This window comes from Phallusia mammillata, chromosome 2 (genome assembly GCF_965637545.1).
Source record: "Phallusia mammillata chromosome 2, kaPhaMamm4.hap1.1, whole genome shotgun sequence".
Taxonomy (NCBI): Eukaryota; Metazoa; Chordata; class Ascidiacea; order Phlebobranchia; family Ascidiidae; genus Phallusia; species Phallusia mammillata.
Window position 1 is genome coordinate 16,191,108 of NC_137253.1, and position 23,341 is coordinate 16,214,448.

The following is a 23,341-nucleotide window of genomic DNA, read 5'->3' on the forward strand; positions in this document are numbered from 1 at the left end:
TGCTTTATATGTCTGAAGTAGGATATTGGATTTCCCGTTAAAATTACTTTCCCTAACTCTGGGAAATTTGTTTTAAATTCCTGGGAAACAGACAATTGAGCAAAAACATGTTTTCGTGTATAATCATAGCTTACTTACCAATAAGTTATCTATGTTCTAATTTTGTGAAAAAATAACAGTAATGTTGAAATTCCTGCCAGCTGTTACCGAAATACGGTGTTTTATATTTTTTTGATGTAGTAAGTATGCGTTTTTAAATGAGATCATAACTTATTGTTGTGAAAATGCGCTACCTGGATTGCACATATGGCCTTAATCGACAAAATCATGCCTAAATAAATGCTTGCAGCGAAAATATACTAATTTTAGCCTTTGCAATGAAGTCATAAGGCACGAAAAAATTGGCAACTTATCGCTTGGGATTCCAGGGAAATAAAAAAATATTTCCCGAATCCTGGGAATTAAAAAATTCGTGAATTAGAGGAACCCTCGGTTCAAAATATCTGTAGACAGTATGTAAGTTGTGGCAACTTTTAACAAAAAGTGTGATTAAGTTTTGTTGCTTATAAACATATTAGTTTTTCAAAACCAAACGTAATTTTAGGTATTTTGTTGTTTTACACAATTGTTACATTGCTAAATCTATCACTTTACTTTTGTCAAAAGGACACACTATTAACAACAAATGCACTGTATGTGTAAAACTCTGTACCTTGTTCTTTTGTTTTGATTTAATACTACAAGTTTGTATAACTAGATGTGTTTCCTGTTACGCAATGGAACAAAGTAATGTTACAGTAATTATAAGGCTATGTTAATAAAACTGGTAATCACATTCTGGGAATTTTAACAATTTGAGAGCTGGACCTTTAATGGATGCAAACAGTTTTACATTTGTACATTTTTTGTTCCAAATTTGAATTGCAGTTCATTCTGCCCAATCCTTGAAGATTGGCTATTTTGAAAAAGAATAACTCTCAATTATATATAAGCTGCACAAATCATAAAATATTTTGCAGGTAATGAGGGTGATAATTTGGAGACAATGGCTGGCTTACTTAAAATGTATTGAACAGTCTTTTGAATAACACATTAAGCATTGATATTAAACAAGGTACATCACCAGCAAACTTTTGTGTATTTTAGGTTATGAATTGTAAATAAATATCTTATTGATTTTGTGTATATTAGTCAAAAATATGAATGGTGATGCAAACACAATATCAGATGCATTTCTACCAGCTGAAAAAAAGTTGCAAAAAGAGTCTCATACTGTATTAGTTACTGGTGGAGCCGGTTATCTTGGATCACGCCTTTGTGCTTTACTTCTGGAATGTGGATACAAGGTACACTCACTAATGATGTGTAATAAAACTGTTCAGAGATAGCAGTGACCAATGTATTTTCTGTGCAACTTAACAGGTTATAATTTATGACTGCTTTTTGTGGGGAATCACCCCGATTCTACCTTTTCTGGGACATCCCAACTTATCTGTTATCAAGGGTGATGTTTGTGATGAAACACAGATGAAAGCAGTTTTACCACTATGTGATACAATTGTTCATTTAGCAGCCATTGTGGGATATCCAGCTTGTGTTAAAGAACCAGAACTTGCAGTTGAGGTATGATTGTTATATGCCTCCCCCTTTTTAGTCTTTCATCCATTTATTTTCGTGAAAGTGAAAAAACCACCACTAAACTACACTTTCAGCAAACAATTTAAAAAAATTACTTATGCAAGATTATATGCAGTTGAAGTTTGTGCTTTGCATTGGTTTGCCTATTAAGTTTTAAAACGGAACTTTTATAGACTTTTGGAAAATAAGTGTAATTGTTATTTTAAAAACTCTTTACGTGGCTCCTGGCAGGGTGGGTCACATCTCAAAGTTTTAAAAACGGATGTTGTATACAGTACAGTTTTTGTGTCCAAATTGCTCTGCGTAATTGTGAAAAAACACGTGCAAACCTTTAAATTTGCTAACCACAGGTTAATGAACTTGCCACAAAGAAAATAGCCCGAAACCTGAAACCATGGCAGCAGTTGATTTTTGCCTCCACTGGTTCCTGTTATGGTGCAGTGAAAGGGACCTGCACAGAAGAAACACCTCTGGTACCTCTAAGTCTTTATGGAAAAACAAAAGCTGAATCTGAGAAATGTGTGTTGGGTTTTGGTGGAGTTGCTTTACGTATGGCAACCCTATTCGGCGTTTCATTTCGAATGCGGCTCGATCTTCTTGTTAATGACCTCACATACCAGGTATTTTGACCCAGTTCATTTTTTCTTTGATCTCTGTTGAATATTCTTTTTACTGATTCAGGCCATTGAAAAGGGTGAGCTGAATTTGTATCAAGGGTGGTTTCGGCGAACTTTCTTGCACGTGAAGGATGCTGCCCGCGCGTTCCTTTTTGCCATCCGTAATTACGACTCGATGAAAGGAGAAGCGTTTAACGTCGGTTGCAACGAACTTAATCTTACAAAGCGAGAAGTCGTCCAGAAAATTCAACAAAAGGTATTACAACACTGTGAATACACATCCATCGTTTAGGATTTGTCGCATCAATTCAAAAATCCAGCCAGGCCGACCAGTGAAAATTTACAGATGGGTTGGCGTCATTAAAAGGATATCGTGGCCCTTCCTTCCTTGATAAGCGAAATGCAATTCCCACCGAAGCGGGCTGGCGCCAATTGTGCATTTACAAAAAGGACTTGTACAAAAAATTCGCTGTAATATGAAAACACAATACAGGAACCGATTTTCTGGGTACCGACCGTTTCGATGTGTAGCTGTTTCTGTCGTGACAAATGCCGTATTTTTTTATACTAACACATAGTTATATCGTTTCTGCTAAGACAAATTGGATGCCAACGGTATATTGATTGAATGGAAGTAATTTAAATATTGTTTCCGCTTAGACCAGGGCTGCATGGCCGCGGAGACGAATTTATGCGGCCATTTTTCAAGTCTACTAAAATGCATAGACTGGCGGCCGTGACGTAAATAAAACTGTTTTGCTATATTTTTGGATTTCAAAATTGGTCTTAATTGGAATAAAAGGGCTGGAAAAAGCACAACCAGTCCAGTAATCATATGCGTCAAACTTTGTGCAAGCCTATTACGAGCAAACAATGTGAAAAATAGGCACCATAATCGTCACAGTATAGGTGATGACGCCATACCCAGTTAAGACTAAACGCAAGCCTGTTCAGCTCAGTCTTTGGATCAATTTATCTTGGATTAATCTTGGTTCTTCGGGCGTTATTAGATTATATATATATGTACATTCTATAAAAACCCATTCCCTTACATCAGTAATTTACAAATATAAACCAAACCACACTTGGCGACCGTTGATGAATTAAGGATCTGCAATGCGACCTTCCCAACGAAAAGGTTGTGCACCCCTGGCTTAGACCGAAGAAAATTAAATCAACCGAAATGTATGTGATATCGTTGGTGGCCGTTCGTCGTGTGACGATTTAAACCAGCTGTGAAATACGACTCATGCTAGTACCTTGTACACAGATTCCCGATTTTACATTCACTGAAGAACAGACTGACAAGGATCAGGACAAACGCGATTATGAAGTTTCCTACAATAAGTTAAGAAAGCTGGGATTTCGTGCACGCGAATCTCTTGACAGTGGAATTGAAGAACTTGTACAAATCCTTCCATTGTTTTCCGAGGCTGACGTGCGGATTTGTAAAAACGTTTAATCTTGTGTGTGTGCGTGTTTGTGTTTGTATTGCTGTAAATGAAAAAAAAGTTGCTGTTTTGATACTGGTACTACGGCACAAGAACTGTATGCTTCCGAGTTTTACTATTTATTCTAATTAGGTTAAGAACTGTGTAGTTAATTTTACACCACGTTACCCAAACTGTGTTGCTTTTTGAAACAAATCCTGACGTGATATAACTGCCTACTGCCATAGATATTTTTTATGCAGCTATAAATTTTGTTTACTGTCTAAAATCGCTGTCCCTTCCTCGTATTGATGCTTTTCTTGCCGAGTTCATGTGCACAAGATTGACGTGTGTGAAGCACCAGCAAACGAACTGTGAAACCACGTGTATTGTTTGTCCATGTGCAATTGGTGTTTTCATTTACCATCGTGTGTGATGTGACGTTGCTATATGAATGAATACATTACTGCAAAAGGAATTGTGTTGTACTGCAGAGCATGTATGGATACTCCCAAAAGTATTTTTTAAAACAATGGTTCCCATCATGGGGTTCGCGACCCCCAAATGGTCTGTTGGTTGCTTTTATGGGGTATGCGTGTCAAAGTTCAATGATTTTAGTTTTCAAACAGAAGTAGCTGTACGTGCGGTATAAAAAGGGTTGTTTTGTGTCCGCTTAAAATCAACCATAGGAGTAAATGTGCCACAACGTCAATGTGCTGACATGCACTCGCTTCAGTATTTTTTACATTTTTCTGTTAATGTTTTGACGTTGTAGCATGCGAATATTTGCATCCACGTTCAAGAGTTGTAGAAGTGATAATAGCTAACGAGCATCTTAAAGTGTAGATGCGGAAGTTAGCAATAACCCTACCGAGACAATCTTTGAGGCTTCAGCTCTGCGAAATCACACAATTTTGCGGCATCTCTAAAATATGCATTTAGTGCATGCTAGTTTAAGTTGACTTTTGATTTTGTTGGTGCAATCTTTTGTGGCTTTGCTTTTTGATGTAATTTTAGTAATAATTTGTGCTGCAGTGCGGATTTAGGCTTGTTTCAAATAGAAACTTTGCAAAATCTTGTCCTACCTTGGTCCTTGTTTGTAATCATGAATGACTTTTTTGACTCTTTATGTTTAGGTGTTTAACCAAGCTAACGTTGAGACACAGTTGGGCGGCAAACTTTTACACAAATGGAATAAAAAATTTATATTCCATACAAACCGAACAGTTTTAGTTACAAACAATTTATTATTACGCTACAAAATCCACATTGCACAACCCTGGATTCGGAAGAAAACGAAGCTTCATACTTTGTAAGCTATGACACGATCGGAACAACAACAAAATCAAGAGACACAACTAAAACATAAATATTGTGCAAATACGTTGACACGGTAGCCATAACGAAGTACAAAGTGTGTTGTGATAGTGCACTGTGCATGTCCGGCTCACATATATTACACATACAATAGAGAAGTACCGCAGCAGTAAAATGTAGGATAGGATCTTTAAAACATGATTTCTTGACATTTGCAAACATACCTTTAAAAAATATGCTACAGTCCACATCATACAAAAAGCATCAACTATAGTCTAATTAGTCTAAATTACAGCTTTAATTTATTTTTGCACAACAAAAAAGAAATAACAGGAGTTAAAATTTATCCATCGTGTCCATCAAGTACCTTTTTTCACGGATTTGAAATCAAGTGTGACAGAATAGTTAAATAACTAATTTGGGTGGCCAATCAAGAGGAAACATATTACAAGTCCCAGCTGAAGAGATGGTGCTTGACAAGCATATCCCGAACTCCTTCTTTTAAGGATTCGTTTGACTGCAATGAAAAAATGTATGATGAAAATAACAATGAATGCACAGAGATCATATTTATCAAACTAAACAAATTTAATGATTAACCCTTAAAAATTATTTTATTTATTTGTAACTTTTTTGTTTTGTCTAAACCCGTTTTTTTTAATTTGTTCAATACTGTACCAGATGCTAGTGAAATCAAACATGTACAATAAAAGGTACTTAGACAAGGTAAAGTTGGCCAATAATTTTTGATTGGCTATTTGTTTCACAAAGAATAATTAATGAAGATCATGTGAGGCTTAGCACAACTACTTATGCTACCAACAAGGCCTTGCATGTGCGCAAATTAAGTCAACAACAGTATGGACTAAATTGGACTATAGCCATTCATTTTTTAGGAACATTAGTTGCATAAATTGATATATCCCCCAAAAAATCTTTTATTTGATTTTTGAAAGGAAAATCATGATCTGTTCCCTATTGTTTTTACCCCCGATTGATGCCAACCCTTAATTAAAAAATATTAGTTACTTTCTATCTTGCCACAGTGTTGTTTTGCTGCACAGGGTACAACAGTGACATCTACAGTTTCAAACCATCCATGTGCCAAAGAAAGGCAAAAAACATGAATTGAAAACATACATGCAGTACACCAGCCACCCAAGTTAACCACAAATACAGTGAGTTACACACCATTACTACATGACCATGTTTACTACAAAACAACATGCATCACTGTGTGATAAACTTACCCCAGTCGATGATTTTTTGGCAGATAGCTTGGGTACAAATAAAGGTTTATAGCATGGGGTCAGCAACATAATGCAAAGTAGGAGCAGGTTCATATGAATTTTTTGCAATTAATTTTCTTCACTTTACCGTGTGTTTTTTTTTGATGTTTTTTAAATCAGACATTGTAACTGTTTAGTAGTGTCCCACATGTGATGGAGCTGTGTTCAAGCACTTAAACTGTCAACCACCACAATGTAGACTGTATAAATTCTAGTTGGGAACACTGAAACACTGGTAGAGCAGAGTCACAACAAATGTGGGACACAACTAGATCCAGTACAGCATGATTTGATTTTATAGTTCATATTTATAAATTGTTGGTGTGAACACAATTTTGCACAAACAGCCTTTAAATTGAACACACCTCTTTTGTCTTTGGCAGTTCAGAGTCAGGGGGGAGGTAAAATGTAAACTTGGACAACAAACGGAGTTCGCACTTGATTTGGACCCAACCAGGAGATAAAAGAAAAGACCATGGATGATACCATTTTTTCACCACAGGAAGACATGAGCATAAAACTTCCAACCACAAATGCAGAACTTGTTCACTAAACACAAAGCATTTTTCAAATATATGAATACTGGTTTTAGTCGAAATCAGGGTGGTCACAATCCCCATGTAGGCCACAAACACTTTTTATGCAATTATATAAATACACAAATGTGGATTTCCTATACATTGCCAGATGCCAATATATTTTTCTAGCCACCTAAAAGTTAGTTCAAAAATGAAAAACAAAACAAAAAATGTCTTACTTTAACCCGTAGCAAATAAGGGTTCTAAATTTGACATCCATTTGTGCATGGGCATTGTTGTGGGACAAATTGACAGCTTGCACACACTAAAAACAAAACCTTAGTTGTATGTGAAGTTTTATGTCTGTTGAAACGCTGTAAAAGTGAAATTACCCTGTACAGCAGTTCTTCTGGAGTCAATACTTTGCCATCTTCATCCAATCTAAAAAAGTTTTAAACGTGGGCGATGATAGTATACTTTTTTTTCTAAAACAAATTTTCCCTCTTAAACTCAGAAATTGACCACTGATCCCAAACAACTAAACTTTTTAAAGAGTCCAGCCACACCATGGCTCTTCAACCTTTTGGGGTCACATCCTTAATGTTTGTTTAATTTTTTTGCAGAACCCAAAATGTCAGCACTACACAAAACCTTAGTTAAAGACCTCTGGTTTCTGACCACCAAAAACATAGGACCAACCTAAACGTTTTACAGAGAACCAGTCGTGAAAAAACAGAATCAAAATCTTTTTCCACTTCATGAGATGCAGCTTCTTCAATGAATTGCCATGCATGACATGCGCTACCAAGAAATACAGGTCTGCGCAGACCATGTTCAAATATGGCTGATAGGGCAGGACACAGTCTAAAAAATACAACAGATCTGGGTAGTTAGTCAGTGGAGTAAAAAATGTCTTCCTTATTATCATTTTCATTTTTAGGACATTATAGAAGGGTATTTGAACTTGCTACTTTTTAAATTGTGCAAGTCAAAATGGGGCTTACCCGCCTCGAACCAGATCAGTAATTGAATCGTTTACATTTCCATCTCCAGCAGCAGAATACTAAACAAAATATAATATTGACTAAAACAGAAGTTACGTAATTACAGAAAGATAAACTTAACTGTTTTACTTCGTTCATCCAGCAGTTCGACAAATTTGGCAGGAAACCAACCTTGAAGTCCATTTTGTTCACCCACCCAGCAATGTTCATCTTTCATGCTTATTATCTACAAATATTCAGTGTGAGGTTTAAAGAAAAAAATGCCAAAAGTAATTCATGGCACATGAAAAGCACAGTTTTTGAGAAAAAACATTATTGTTGATTTGCCTATTCTAAAAGGTGCTTTAATGGATTTGACTTTCCAAAACTTACTGTGATTATGTCGTTCTTTTTGAAGCCCAATTCATCATCATCATTTCGCTCAAAATCTAACAAAGCCCTTGCTCGTTGTCTGCGCTGTCGTGACACATTCATATACTCATCATGGTCAATTACATGGCTTTCTGGTGAATAGTCAGGATTGAGGTTCTGTGGACAAAATGTATGAATAACCTTGTTCCTTTCGAGTCAACATACACTGAACTATATGTTTCAAACTTGAAAACTAATGATTTTCAAAGCAGCCAACAATTATTCCCTTACAAGGTCTGGAAATTTTTCCAGTTTACAAAAATGTCGTGTGATGTGGGTGATAGAATTCTTCAGTTCCGATACCAATTCTGTTTGTTTAATATTTTTGGCTTTCAAATTTTCGAAATTCTCGTCAATTGCAGAGCCTGAAGATAAAACAATATACTATAATACACAATCATTTATGTATACTAGTATATATACCTGAGAAAAGCTTTCCAATAAACGATCTTCTGCGTACCATTTGCTTCCTTGGAATCTATATTAAAAAATGTGTGCAATAATTATGTGCATTATGTAACAGAGTTGAAAAAATCTTATCACAAGTATTTAAACTCTGTAACATGTTTTTGTGTACAAGTGCAATACAACCATGTTGATGTGATTTGATGAGAAATCATCATGAGATCTTATTAAACATGTTACAAAAATATTGTATGTCAGGCCACTAGAGGCAATTTGTCGAATTGAGCGGATCTCTTCGAATGTCTCTCTAAAGGCAAGGAAGGGGCTAAAAAGTCCAGCCTGAGGTTTGATTCTTACCCACAACAGACCCATCTGGAGGTTGCACTATGCTGGCTGAACTTAGTAATATAAAGCCAAATCACATAAGTCATTGTCTGGTGTGTATGTCAGCTTTTCAGTAGCAAAACACCAGTTCAACGACTAGTCAGTCCATAAACCAATTTTTAGGTGTGATTTTTTTTAATAGGAAACAAACCTGATGATCTGCAACAACATGTTTGCCATGTTTAGCAAGCAGATATGCTTGGTGTTTTTCTCTGTGTGTGTTTAACACCACTGTAGTCAGTGAACCAGCAATTTTGTATGATGTCTGCAAATACAATAACATTATAACAACTAAATAACATTTAAAAGGCACTCCTAACTAACTGTCAGAAGTAGATCAATGTCATCAATTTCAGATGGGATGTCAGATAACGTATTAAAAATCTCAGCAGAGTTCTCCAAACAAATCAACTTCTCTTCCTGACAAAATATTTAGAAATTATGTTTCAATGTGTTGATTTAATGAACCACAATTTGTTTGCTTTAGTAAAACAAATAATATAAGGTTGACTAACACTACATATTTAAGCAATTATAAACAACGAACCAAACCATTAGCGCACCTTTAATTTCAGCATTCCAATAGCAATTTGAAAAAGGACAATTGACCCATCCATAAAGAAATGATCCCATACACGAAGCAGAATTTTTGTGTGCAAAACACCCGCAAAGATTGTAATAAACCAATGTAAGCTGATTAATGAGAGTTCTGTAGAAACAAACAACTCAAAACCTATAACATCATGTATCCCTGTGTTACCATGCACTTACCAATATCATGTTCTTGTAAAATTGTATCTATAGCTGGAAGGAATTGTACTATAAGCTGACGTAAAACTCTTTGATCAGCATGAACCCCAAACAAACTTGTACCAAAATATGACAAAGGAAGCAGATCCTCTATAATTGCACACATTGTCCAAAAAACATCTTCCTCTTCCATGAACAACAGGAGGTGAGATGCAATCTATAACAGAATAAAAAAAAAGTCAACCAGATATTATTCTTTTTTTCAACCAAACATTTTGATTTTGTGCAACTGTAGTGTGATGCATTATCAGTTTATCACCAAGACAGCATATCATGTGACGTCACAAACAAAATTATCCACTAGAAGGGTGGCTTAGTATATATTGCCCTTGCACATACACTATAACCTATTTTAAAACATAAATATATTTCCTATGTTTATTTTGTATTGGGTCCCATATTAGTCACCTTTAGCCGTTTCTGCAGGCAAAAACTCATGGGTCCCCACACATGCAAAGTTGAAAATAATGCAATTCAAGAGATAATCATGAGAAAGTCGGGTGTTGTAAGGTAAAACACAGTGATCGGAACTGGGCCTAAATAATAATGCTATGTAGAATACAAACTATAAAATTAGATTCACCCCAGATATTGTTTGAAGTATGTCCTATTTAACGTTTTAAAAAACTGACCCATTTTAGGGGGCTAGTAGGGTAACTAATTGGGTTCGACACACAAACTAAAAAATATATAAAAACCACAATGACTCAATCAATAGTACTGCAAAATTTCAGCCCAATCCACCAATGTTTAAAATTTCGACCACTAGAGGTGTTTTGAGCAACAACTGTTAACGTTTCTGATGTCATAGGGCTGTTAACAAGCCCCTAACTGCCATGGCGCAAAAACGACCACCAAGCAACCCACCAACGAGCAACATACAACTGCTTGCCCTTGTAACACTATTGCGCCAAAGAAATCTTTCGTTTGTGGTGCCCAGTAACATACAAATACATTTTACACTTTAGGGGCTTGTGGGGTAAATGTTAGGACTATAGGGTTGAACACAACAATCGACACCTATAAATGGCATACTATACAAGAAATCCCAATTTCAGCCAATTCTGACACTGTTTAAAAACTCACCCATTTTAGGGGGCTAGTGGGGTAAATACTGGGGTTATCAACAAAAACAAAGTGGGATGCACATCTACATGAATATATCTACCATCTGTGTAAATTTCAGCCAAATCCATCAATCATTTGATCGAAAAACGAGTCAGACAAACTTTGGGTAAAAACACCCATTTTAGGGGGCTAGCAGGGTAAATACTGGGGTTATCAACAAAAACAAAGTGGGATGCACATCTACATAACTATATCTACCATATGTGTAAATTTCAGCCAAATCCATCAAACATTTGATGGAAAAACGAGTCGGACAAACTTTGGGAAGAAAAAAAAAAGGAAAACAAACAAACAAAAAACAAACAAACAATTCGAGTAAAATCAATATGTGTCCCCTTCAGGGAAGGGGACCCATAATTACCATCTCGTACAAAAAAAACTTGCAAAAAAAAAACAGGCGACCATCAACAAATTTCAGGTGACCAAACTTTGGCTTGCAACCCATAGTTTGGGAAACACTAATTCCCTGAATTGGAGACATATTTTTTCTTTGTTTTGTTAAAAGCAATCCGAAAAACCCTGACTTTTAAAACTCTGGTTTAATCTATGACATTCTTGCATATGTTCAAATGTAACATATGAGCACGACACTTCAAAAAAGTTGAAGCTGATTGAAAACTAACTTGTAACATAAAATATGTTTTTCATACCATTCCGGTTCCTTGACAATATCCATTGTCAGGATACAACCAAGCAATGTTCTGTAGGATTCTTCTCAACCTAAAATATATTTTACACATATACTTTGTTATATAAATCCACTTAAAACTTTAGTACGAACTTGGGTATTCCAGGACTGTCTATGTTTGAAAAACATGCATTAGTGGGAATAGTCCGAAGCAAGTCTTTTTCTATTGCCTTTGCAATTGCACCATGGTTTGAATTCAAACTGGCCTTTGTCATTTCATCGTAGGAAATTTTGCTGCTGTGTTTTTTCTGTATTGCTCCTGATAGTCTTGTCCAAATCTATAAACCCCAAAAAGCTGAGATAATATGAAGAGATTCAATCAAAGTCCAATTTTGGACCAAACAGCTTTTTATATGTAGCAACTAGCTTTGCCTAAATGCCAATATTCACCTGGGCCCTCATGCTGTGTGGAATACCTGATCTAACAAGTTGATTAAGCTTTTCTGAATGGGGAAGAGTTGAACCTATCTTATCCCATGTCATATCTTCAACCTAAATGAAGAGTAAAACAAATGGTAACTCAGCATGTTCCAAGTGTTAGTTTATGTGCTCTGCAAAACAACAAAAACTGTTGTGAATTTCTACTTTTTTAAAGGATTGCAAATTTGCCCTATTACTCATTACTCAGATTTTTATTTTACTAGTTAATCAAGCTGGCTATTGTTTTGTGTATATCCCTGCATTTGAATTGACATTACTAGTTGTTTTCTTTCACATATCAAACTCAAAAGGCACACTTAAGAGCAAATTTTATATGTTACTGGTGGCTGAACCTCATGGTTACAGTGCACAAGGTTGAGCTAAATCCATATTGTGGCCCCAAAGGTTTAACTTAACCACACTGTATAGGATTTGTGTGACAATGTTACACACCTGAGAATTTAGGGTAAACTCAATGTATGCTTGCCACTGCAGCTCATGTTGATGGTTCTCAGCCCAGGGCATACCCAAAATTTTGCTACTCTCCGGTTCTGCTCCATCTACATGGAAAACAAACTTATAACATTAGTATTTATTTTTTACAAAACATACTACCTCAGTTACATGCATAAAATTGTTATGACACATTGGGGTTCATCAACTACTTTTACATTTCCATTATAGCAGTGGTGGGGAACCTGCGGCCCGCTTGCCTTTTTGTGGCCCGCGTCACAATTTTGTTAAAGTACAGCATAAAAAAAACAATAATAAAATGTTTATGTACAAATAGTTACTTAAATAGACTTCAACATTTCTACATTTGACGTCAAACTTATTAAAATTGCCACACATTCAACCGCTTGCTGTATTTGTGACGTAACATTCACTCGATTGTCTCTCCTTACAGTAACAAATCATTTGCCATGTGGTGTTAGTTTTAAATGGAGCTAGGGTGTTACAGAAAGAATGCACAGATTTTAGTCGAATTAAGTGATAAACCTGTATGCCTTGTTTGTTGCAAACAAGTAACAGCAAAGAAAAAATCAAATCTGGAGCGATGAAATATAAAATCACTTGTGTGCTGAGGGTATTATTACACGGAATTTGAAAATAAAAAAATATTTGGCCCGCCCGAAAATGTTGTGCAATTCATGCGGCCCGCAGTACTAAGTAGGTTCCCCACCCCTGCATTATAGCATCAAAATTAATTTATTTCTTGCACGAAAACACAACTTACAGACTTTGTATGAGAAAGGTGTAAGTTTACAGAATTTTTTTAACTGAAGCACAGTGGTACAAAAAAACATAAAACAAACCTTCCTCTTCAACCCGAAAGCCGAACTCGTCATATCTGTATTCTGGTTGGTCAAAGCTTTCATCCACCTATTTAAACACCGGTTTGCATCAAACTTTATTAAACTTTGCATCAAACATTATTAGGTTTTTTTAGTGCATCTGTCTACCAAAAAGTGGTAGATGCCTAAAAACATACCCGTTGGAGATTTTCAATGATATTTTTAGGCCTCATTGACTCAGTTACAGCAGAAAACGGAATGCCCAGAGATACACATGATTGGCTAGTTTCTGGTAGCTCCATTGCATAAAACTTTTACTCTGTTGGGGGATTCAGCAAACCAGCTGCAATAAAAAATGTGACTTGAATGGGGTGGTACTAAATACCATTTCTATATATGTCTGCATGGTATAATGCTTTGAATACTGCATGGTGTGTGATTGTGAGATTACAAGCCACAAAAAGGGAAAAATGGAGCAGATTCTAGTATTATTTCAAATACAAACCTTCACCCAACCCAAATAGCTCTAATAATCAGCGCTTTTCAAAGTCCGCAAAATTATGACTTCCCTAATGCATAAACAAGTCTTTACAACTTTGTGTGATAACATGTGGAATCATACAGTATTTAGTACCACCGCTTGAATGTATTAAATCTGAACTAGAAAGGTGGCTTTTCTATATATTTCCATGTCATATATATATATATAAATATATATATTCTGTACTCTTATTTACTAACTTACTACAGACACGATTTTTCCTTCACACAAGATTGTTTTTGCAAACAAAAACTAATGGGACCCCACACACCTGTTCATGTGAATTGGTTATGGTTTTGTCTAAATTCATTTTTCCACCATTATATTGTCATATCAACACAGAACATAGTGAAAAAGAAAGGGTAAAAATATTTCCAATCCTCCCAGAATTTAATCTTTAGCTTGCCCTTGAAATTGCTGTTAAAAAAGAGAGTGAAATTGCTGTTGAAAAAGAATTTTTTTTCAGAAAACCCGCTAAAACCTATACATATAAAAGCATAGAGCTAATAAATGATAAGCTGCACTAAAACTAAATACAACATTAAACATCTTCGACTGTAAATCAGTACAAACCCTTGGGACTTCTGCCTTACTGTCCAGTACATACATTGTGCGCATGTTATATGCTGTAAAGGAAACAACTGAGCCAAAATTTCAAATAGCAAACAAGGACCCGATACAAACAACTGTTCAAATTTCAGCACTTTAGGGGTTGTCAAAAAAACAGGACAAAACATTTTTTTACAAAACAAAATTTCAAAACACACCACCACACATCTTACCATATATTGTTGGTTGTTTGAGGGGATGGATACTGGTTATTACAGTTACAGGGTCCCTATGCTACAAGTTGCTGCAAAACATACAAAAAATAGTGGAGACTTTGCTTGACTATTGTCATAACAAACAAAGCAGGATGGATGTTAGTGGTTACCAAAGTATATTATATATAAAACACAAGTAGTCCCATCCAACCCATTGCTACGTGTTAGAGCCTCATGGACGCCATTTTGTGTCAAAATTAATACAGAAGGTATAGGGAAAAACACATTGTCAATTTTTACAAACTGGTGGGCTTTAACATGAATTTGACAGGCCAAAGTTTACACAAAAAACAAGTGGCCAAAATTACATGAAAAAAGCAATTTAGCTTTTATTATTACGTTGAAATGTTAGAACCCGATATTTCTATTCAATTTGGCGAATCAAATTCAATCAGACAATTTATGTGACATTTTCCTATACCCGCTGTATCATTTTGGACGTAGACTTTGGTGGTTACTAGTAAAGAACAATAGCGCACAAACAAACACTTTAGATTTAGATTATGTGAAAAGCCTATGTGCTTTATATCTAAAATAACTTTTGACGCTATACAAATGTGCGCTTTAATTAGATTAGTACATTGCCGCGTCTTTGTCTTACAAAGAAAGCACTTCCATTCCAAGCGAGGCGTGCATGAAAATATATATGTAGTAAAAAAAACTTTTTTGTAACAATCACTGTCTCAGTGTCACTGGTAGTGCGAATACAAACTGTCGCTTATCTGCGCATTAAAGTCGTCTGTTTAGATAAAGTAACGAAAAGGTCAATGCAGTGCAGCCCAAAATTTAGGTTTTCAGAGACGCACAAATACACACAACAAAACGCGTTACCGAATACCGATACTCCGACGACCGACAGCAATAAAAACATTTTCTTCGCCACTGGAGGCGATATAATTGGAACATATTTTATTTTTAATCCAACTACTAGTGTAAAGGAGACGTGTCTGGCGCTCATGAAGGAAGGAGGTATGAGCAAAAAGCCAAGTTATGCGCAGGCGGCAACCGACAGTGCGGTGAGTGCACTAAAAAGGCCAAACTGCTTGAGTTTTAAAGCTACGAAGCAGCTTAAAAGAGAAGAATTATGGAACCTAATGAAGGAAATCAATTTCCCTTTAAGAAAAATCGTAGGAATAGCTGAAATGAAGGGCACTCTTGTGGATGTAACCTGCACAACAAGAGAAAACGTTTTGGACCTGCACAGGAAATTATTGGAGGTATCGTATGTTCAAAACTCAAGGCTGTATGAAAGCGATACGATTAATGTAGGCGTTGGATGGGTCCCGATACCGTTTCCAAATGCCTTAATTGCTAAAAACATGGAGGAGCACTATGGCAAAGTAAATAAAATAGTACATAGAAAAGACAAAGAAGGACTTTTTTCCGGTATGAGGATACTTACCATGAACAAAGTTGATCTAGAAAAAAAAACCATACCCAGCTACATCCAGGTAGGCTACATGGTTGTGAATTTTATGTAACATATCACGGTCAAGCAATTACCTGTAAATACTGTGGAGAAACAGGCCACAAACAGTCTGCTTGTGCAAAAAGAAAGGAAGATTTTCCTTTGTTAGAAAACAGGCAGCAACAAAACAAAACCCAAGCAGCGCCGCAAGATAAGGAAACTGGGTCACGCTTGCAAACCCAGATCTCAGATAAGGAGGTGACGACTCAACGCCTCCAGTATGATAGTGACCCTGTCCCAGAGGCATTGCATGAGGTTGAACAAATCAACCAAGAAAAACAGGAGATCTCGGCAATTATTGCCCCGACAGGGGCTCGCAAACGACCACGTAATAGCCCAACAGATTTTCCGGAAAGTAAATCTCGTAGTCTATGCGAATACACAATCCCAGTAAAGTGCCCAAAGCCCAAGCTACAATACTGGAAGCCTAGTGGACCCAGACTGCAAGAATTTCTTCTGCTGTAAATGCAAAAAAGAATATATAGTGGCCAAGGCTTGTTGCGATGAGGCAACCTTGTTCCTTTTGCCACAATTCGAAACAGAAACAAAATGTCCAAAATGTCAAGCACCAATGAGGCTGATGCCATGCTGTAACGAAATGCAACCAGAATACATAATGGACGGAAACTTGTTCGAATGCATCCGATGCCAAAGGTATGCCATTACTTGTGAATGTAATACAGTTAACGCTCTTCCTAAGATAGCTATGAGCAAAGAATGTTCAAATCCCGCCTGTAGAAGAAAATTAGTCCACTGCAGTTGTGGGAAAAAAACGCTGTCAACATTGAACCTAGTCAACCTTATAATTGTAATTGTGGGTTTGAGTATGAGTGGGATATAGAAGAAGGTGTTCAGAAATATCAATAGTTTGTTGTTGTTTTTTTGCTTTTTTAATTTTCTCTTTCGGTGATGTCTGTATTAAATGTTGCCTCTTTTAATGTGGGGGATATAAGAAATCATAAAAAACGGAAAACTATATTTCACTTTCTTAAAAGGAAGGCATTTCATATCATGTTTCTCCAGGAAACGCATTGTTCAATTAATGAGGAAAAATTATGGGAATTAGAATGGGGTAACAAAATAGTTTGGGCACATGGCTCTACCCGCAGTAAAGGTGTGGCAATCCTGCTCACAAAAAACTTTTTGCACTCACCCAAAGTCGTAGAAGTAGACCCCGAAGGGAGGTACGTTTTCATCGACCTCGAATATAACAACCGCGAATTGAAACTTTGCAATCTATACGCGCCAAACAACGATGACCCAGTTTTTTTCGACACGCTTTTTGCGAAAGTAGGCGAGGAGGATAACTCAAATCTCATCATAGGCGGTGACTTTAATGTAACGCTGCAGGATAATTTAGACAAAAGCCAAGGGCCACCTAATCCCAATCGTAATTCACGAAACAGTATTCTCTCACATATGGAAACTTTTAATTTATGCGACGTTTTTCGTAAGATGCATCCGACCACCAAAAGATTTTCGCGAGTACAACTTAACCCTTTGGTAGCTAGCCACATCGATTTCTTCCTGCTTTCGGAATACCTAAATAACAAAGTAACATCTGCCGATATTGTACAGGGGGTAAAATCAGACCATAAGATCGTATCATTCTCTCTTAAATTCTCACAAACTGTTAGAGGTAAAGGGTATTGGAAATTAAACACAAATTTACTATCGGATAAGAGGTTTATTTCCATCATCCAAAAAACAATTCAGGATTATAAGATAAACAACGCTCAATGTGACACAAATCCGCATATTCGGTGGGATGCTTTAAAAGCCGTAATTCGTGGAGAAACCATAAAATACAGCATAAAAGTCAAACGAAAAAACTCTGCTAAACAGCGGAAGTTGGAGAGCGAAATAGAAAAACTGGAGCAGGAAATAACCCAAGGTAACCCTGAGTTAATAGAAAAACTAACCAAATTAAAAATTGAATTGGACATTCTAATAGAGGCCCAAACAAAGGGTGCGATGGTAAGAAGTCGAGCGAAGTGGGCAGAAAAAGGCGAAAGAAATACGAAGTATTTTTTAAACCTGGAAAAACGCCATGCGTTGAAAAAATCGATCGATCAATTGAAAATAGACAATAACGCTTGCTCAGACCAAAAGGTGATCCTAGATGAGTTGGTAAAAATTTTTGAACATCTTTACCAACAGTCTGATTCTCATTATGCAACATCAGAGGTGACATCACGCCTTTTAAAACTTAATTTGCCAACGTTAAATCAATCTCAGTTTGAAAATAGTGAGTTGCCGATTTCCGAAAACGAGTTATACGCATCATTTAAATCTATGCCCCGAAATAAATCGCCGGGCCCAGACGGATACCCTGTCGAGTTCTATGAAACATTTTGGAATGACCTTAAGGACATGTTTAAGGATGCATGGACTTATTCCGCGCAAGTAGGACACTTTAGTCCAACGCAGTGCCAAGGAGTGGTGACCCTCATACCAAAACCCAATAAAGACAAACAGCTCATCACCAATTATAGACCCATAACACTGTTAAACGCGGACTATAAAATCGTGTCCAAAGTCATAAACAACCGCATAAAATCCAACCTGGATCACCTCGTCAATCGAGACCAGAACGGGTTCATTAAAGGGAGGTTCATCGGGGATAATATTCGTTTACTGTTCGATGTGATTGACCTTGCTGATAATCAACAATATCCAGGGGCTATACTGTCTCTAGATATGTACAAAGCTTTTGATACAATCGAGTGGAGGTTCATTTACGCCGCATTAAAAACATTTGGTTTCGGAAATAATGTTCTGCATTGGGTACAATGCTGTTACTCGAATCCCACAAGCACCATAATTAACAATAATTTTTTGTCACGGCAAATTAGTATCAAAAGGGGGGTAAGGCAGGGAGACCCTTTATCTCCAACTTTATTTGTACTTGCCATTGAATGCCTAGCGGCTGCGATGCGAAAAGATGACGAAGTAGGAATTCATTTATTGGGCAATGACTTTAAAGTGTCGCTCCTGGCAGACGATACGCTGGTTTTTTTGAAAGGGGAACCAAACAATTTTGATCGAGCCTTTGCGATTCTTAGTGAGTTTGGCTTTATGTCGGACTGTAAAATAAACATCAAAAAATCGTTAGCGTTCTACATTGGGTCCAAAAGATCATCGCAGATTAAACCTTACCTAGATAAAGGCCTAACATGGCCAGAGACGTCATTTCGTTATCTCGGAATCAAATTTCCTGTCAACGGGTCGCCAAAAGAACTTTTCGACTTAAATTTTACTGGTATTATTAAAAAAACAAAACAATACTAAATATTTGGTCCTCTAGGGGACTTACCTTGATCGGACGGGTATGCATACTAAAAAGTTTGGTTATTCCCACCCTGACCTACAAAGTTAATGTCGTGCCTATCGCTCCGCCAAGTGTATTTCTAAAAGACCTCAAAAGGACAATGTTCAAGTTTATCTGGAACTCAAAGTGGGAAAAGGTCAAGCGCATTAAGTTGTGTGGAAAAATTGAGGCTGGAGGCATTAATATGCTGGACCTCGACGCGTACTTAGTGTCACTCGGTGTTAAATGGGTCAGCCGGCTGTTTGATGATTCGTATACGTCTCCCTGGAAAACCATCGAAACCTCACTTGCCAATTCAAGGGTATTCAACTCATGGTTAAGCAGTAACATTTCGCCCACCTCAAAAGCTGACATAAAATCAATACCACTTCGCACGCTACGAAAAGCAGTGTCCGATTGCAAACTTTTTGCTAAACTAACTAGGTTAGGCTACCCACAAACATCTCTAGGCCCCTTTGGCTCAACAAAGAAATTAAATATCGCTCCAATGCGTTCTACATCCCAACTCTTATTCGCGCCGGTTTACTTAGTTACTACGATCTAATTAACAAAGAAGGCCACTATATGACTTACGACGACCTCGCATTAAGATTTAACTTCACACCAACCAATCACGGATTCATTGAATTTATTAGACTGGTTTCTGCCATCCCAGCGAATTGGGATGAACTAGACCAGTGGTTCCCAAACTTTTTCATATTTTTTTCAAAACGGTCCCTTTGCCATTATTTCGAGGGCTCGCGGTCCTTAAGCCTGAATGTGTATTTCATAAAAACGAAAGTTGATTGCAGGATTTTAGCTAGTTATGCAAAATTGCGCATAACAATCATTCAAAGACAGCATGTGACATCACAAACAGGACAAAAACATTACGATTGTGCGCGAACAATTGCATTTTTGATAGTTGTCATTCAATAAAGGCGATTGTTTAGCAATCGAGACAGTCGATTCTCAATTCTACTTTAATTTAAACTTATTTAGTGGCACAAACTGACGCCAAATAAGATTATAGAATTACTTCAACCGCTTCGCGGTCCCCCAAAATTGCCTCACGGACCCCTAAAGGACCGCGGACCCCAGTTTGGGAACCGCTGAACTAGACAAACATGCCAGCCAAGAAAACGTTCAAAAGACCCCATTTTGGTTAAACACAATCACCAAATTTAGCGAGGTAAAACAAGCCTACCTACACGTAACAGATTACACCACAGAATCACCCCTCCACCAACAGGAAATATGGGAAAGGGATTTGGGTACGGGAACGAATATACCAAACTGGGAACACATATACATTAATAACTATATTTGTACGATAGAAACAAAATTAAGAGCCTTTCAAATGAAATTGAATTTAAGAGCCATCATAACTAATAATAATTATATACAGTTGGCATAGTACCCTCACAACAGTGCGTTTTCTGTGAAGATTCTCCAGAAACCCTTTTACATCTTTTTTACTCATGCACTGTAACTGCAAAGTATTGGGAAAATGTTACTGCGTGGATTTCGAACAAACTGTTAACCGATGTTAGACCTCGTGCAATTTTATGTTTATTTGGAACTGATGGCCAAGAACTGTTACTGAACTGCATCCTTCTGTGTGCGCGATATGTTATTTTTCAGAGCAAATACGCGCAAAGCAAACCAACTTTGCAAAGATTTATTTATTCCCTAAAAACGCTAAAACACTCGGAGTTTCTACTTGCAATTAAAACCAACAAACGCCCTGATTTTTTACGTAAGTGGTCCGGCCTTTGATTGTCGCGTACCTGATTTGGCGTATTTCTTGTCTTGTTCGTATTCTTTCTCATTTTACTTGTTATCGTAATAAAAAAAAAAAAAAAAAACTACTAGTGTAAAAGGGCAGGAACTTGGCCGAATGGCCTGGCGCGCCTGACCCATATACAGACATAAAACAAACCTTGATTGGGATTCGTCCCCGGGAGTGTCCTGGGTTCGAACCCTGTGAAAAAAAAACTAGTATACAAAATAGTAAAAAACGTTTTAGTTCAGGAACTAATTTTGATTTCACAAGCTAGAATTTTTTTGGGTAAACTGGCGTAAAGTTATACAAATAACGTTTTTTTTTTAGTTAACGGCTGGTAGTTTTCTTTGCATTTCGCCCACCAGCAGAATAGCCATCATTAGGCTACAGCGAAATCGTTGCGAGCATTGCAGGCTGCAGTATGACCAAAAAATCAGTATTTAATTTATTAAATGTTTCAGGAATTTGGCCTCAGATATGGTAACCTCACTAAACCTTTCATCAATGTCGCTATTTTTCTAGATGTGGGACCGATAGCGTCGGGTTTCTTTTTTAGAAAACAGGACATTAAAGTAAATTCATATTACAGATTACGTGTCGAGTTTAAGCCAAATGTTGCGCTCGAGTTGTGTCAATACAGATATAGGCAGGGTTGCCATCGACTTGAAGCCTAGGTTTACTATTAATTGTAGCACGGATTTGACTTGTAGTTGTTTAAAATAAGACAAAAGAAGGACTCAAGTCAAAAACAAGGACATTTCCTAGAAATAAGGACATTCTACGCATTAATAAAAAACATTTAGGCTTGATTTTTTGATAACCAGCAATCAAATTGTAGGCATATTAATTAGAATAAAGCGAGTTAACTCTACTTAATTAAGTATTCGTATTCATGAATAATTGCGTGACCAAATCTCCACAACAGACAATTCGAATAAACTCAAGTGTATAGGTCGTATTCATGGATATTTCGCACTTTTCAACAACCAGTAGCGAGCAGCCTAAGTCGAACTTTAGAAAAAAAATCAAATCTACCAAATTGGCATTTTTAATTATTAAAATGATCATAAAAGCAACTGCGGCTCACAATTGTCTATTCACTATGTAATGTGTTATAAAGACCTGTAAGTCGGAAACCGAACGAAAAAATTGTGTCGAGTGACTATTTGCAAAATAACGTGACAGAAACAACAGGCTAGCACGTAAAATGTATTGGTGTTTAGTCCCAAAGTATGCTACAGGTAGCCTACGGATAATGTATATGGTATGAGTATCGGCAAGTCGCACTCCGGTATTTTTAAAACTCTGCGCCTATGGTCATAGTATAGGGTTGCCATATAAAATGTACAAAAAAGTCCGAAATTTAAGAAAATATATATTTTATTAAATTAATCTAGCAACGGAGAAAGTTTTTAGTAGTTAGCTACAACTGCGTCTACTCTATACCATGAAACATAATAAGGTAAACTGGCGTCGCGCAAGTTAACGCACAAGGTTATTTTTCGTTTTGCAGAGCGTGTTTGCGCGCGTAATAACACCTGTTTAGTTGTCTATTTAATGCTATGTGCAAACGTACGTGGAAAGTTTCATTTGCTTTCACTGCTAACGAAAATGGTTTTCCAAGTGTAACAGAAGCCTACGGAAAAGGGTAATTGACAAGGATCAGAGTATCGCAGTCGCAGGGTTGTCAAACTCGCGGCCCTCAAACACTTAACAACAATTGTAGTGTTTTGTAAGATTTTGTCTAAAAATAATAATTTTTTAACCTTTCAAAGTAAAAGTTTTTAATTTGAAACAGTGTGTTTCAACCCTCGGGGGGCGACCCATTTAAAATAAACTTCATAAACTCTGGAGAACTTAAAAAAAGTAAATGTTTATTAACAATAACGTATGAAAACATCTAAAGGAGAAAAAACAGTCAAACCATTCGGCTTGAACTTATTTTTATGTTCTATTATGACCATTGCAATACAATAAAACGCTTCACTATGCAATTCATTCAATGAAAGTGACACAGCATTTGGTGGGCAAACAAATATCAAACACCTGTAGTAGGTA

At 36.7% G+C, this 23,341-nt stretch overlaps 2 protein-coding genes, 1 long non-coding RNA gene and 1 pseudogene across 6 annotated transcripts; 2 read left to right on the plus strand and 2 right to left on the minus strand.

Annotated features, from left to right (window-relative positions):
- The first annotated feature begins 957 nt into the window (after positions 1-957).
- LOC145214654 (GDP-D-glycero-alpha-D-manno-heptose dehydrogenase-like) lies at positions 958-4,163 on the plus strand. Of its 2 annotated transcripts, none has more exons than XM_080083224.1 (6): positions 958-1,019; positions 1,192-1,346; positions 1,423-1,623; positions 1,989-2,258; positions 2,320-2,511; positions 3,526-4,163. In XM_080083224.1, exons 2-6 carry the CDS (start codon positions 1,200-1,202, stop codon positions 3,715-3,717), a joined length of 1,002 nt encoding a protein of 333 aa, XP_079939350.1. In that variant the 5' UTR covers positions 958-1,019; positions 1,192-1,199; the 3' UTR covers positions 3,718-4,163. The 2 variants fall into 2 exon arrangements, with proteins under 2 accessions (XP_079939350.1, XP_079939351.1); XM_080083225.1 differs by lacking the exon at positions 958-1,019 and adding an exon at positions 1,042-1,114.
- Positions 4,164-4,912: 749 nt separating this feature from the next.
- Positions 4,913-14,768, minus strand: LOC145212819 (small G protein signaling modulator 3 homolog). 3 transcript variants are annotated; one of them, XM_080081079.1, is made up of 23 exons: positions 14,678-14,768; positions 14,167-14,312; positions 13,552-13,697; positions 13,376-13,442; positions 12,513-12,619; positions 12,030-12,131; positions 11,733-11,917; positions 11,602-11,671; positions 9,785-9,980; positions 9,577-9,722; positions 9,338-9,433; positions 9,165-9,278; positions 8,648-8,702; positions 8,456-8,589; positions 8,186-8,341; positions 7,935-8,039; positions 7,814-7,872; positions 7,509-7,673; positions 7,202-7,250; positions 7,049-7,134; positions 6,657-6,840; positions 6,253-6,279; positions 4,913-5,519 (listed from the first exon to the last, which is right to left on the minus strand). In XM_080081079.1, the coding sequence occupies exons 3-23, from the start codon at positions 13,654-13,656 to the stop codon at positions 5,448-5,450; spliced, it is 2,280 nt and encodes a 759-aa protein (XP_079937205.1). In that variant the 5' UTR covers positions 13,657-13,697; positions 14,167-14,312; positions 14,678-14,768; the 3' UTR covers positions 4,913-5,447. The 3 variants fall into 3 exon arrangements, with proteins under 3 accessions (XP_079937205.1, XP_079937204.1, XP_079937206.1); XM_080081078.1 differs by lacking the exon at positions 14,167-14,312; XM_080081080.1 differs by lacking the exons at positions 6,253-6,279; positions 14,167-14,312.
- LOC145212821 (uncharacterized) lies at positions 10,709-11,595 on the minus strand. The gene is made up of 2 exons (XR_013856792.1): positions 11,470-11,595; positions 10,709-11,330 (listed from the first exon to the last, which is right to left on the minus strand). It is a non-coding gene; the product is annotated as an uncharacterized LOC145212821 (long non-coding RNA).
- An 891-nt stretch (positions 14,769-15,659) lies between the features above and the next one.
- LOC145212820 (uncharacterized) lies at positions 15,660-17,054 on the plus strand (annotated as a pseudogene).
- The last annotated feature ends 6,287 nt before the right edge of the window (positions 17,055-23,341 follow it).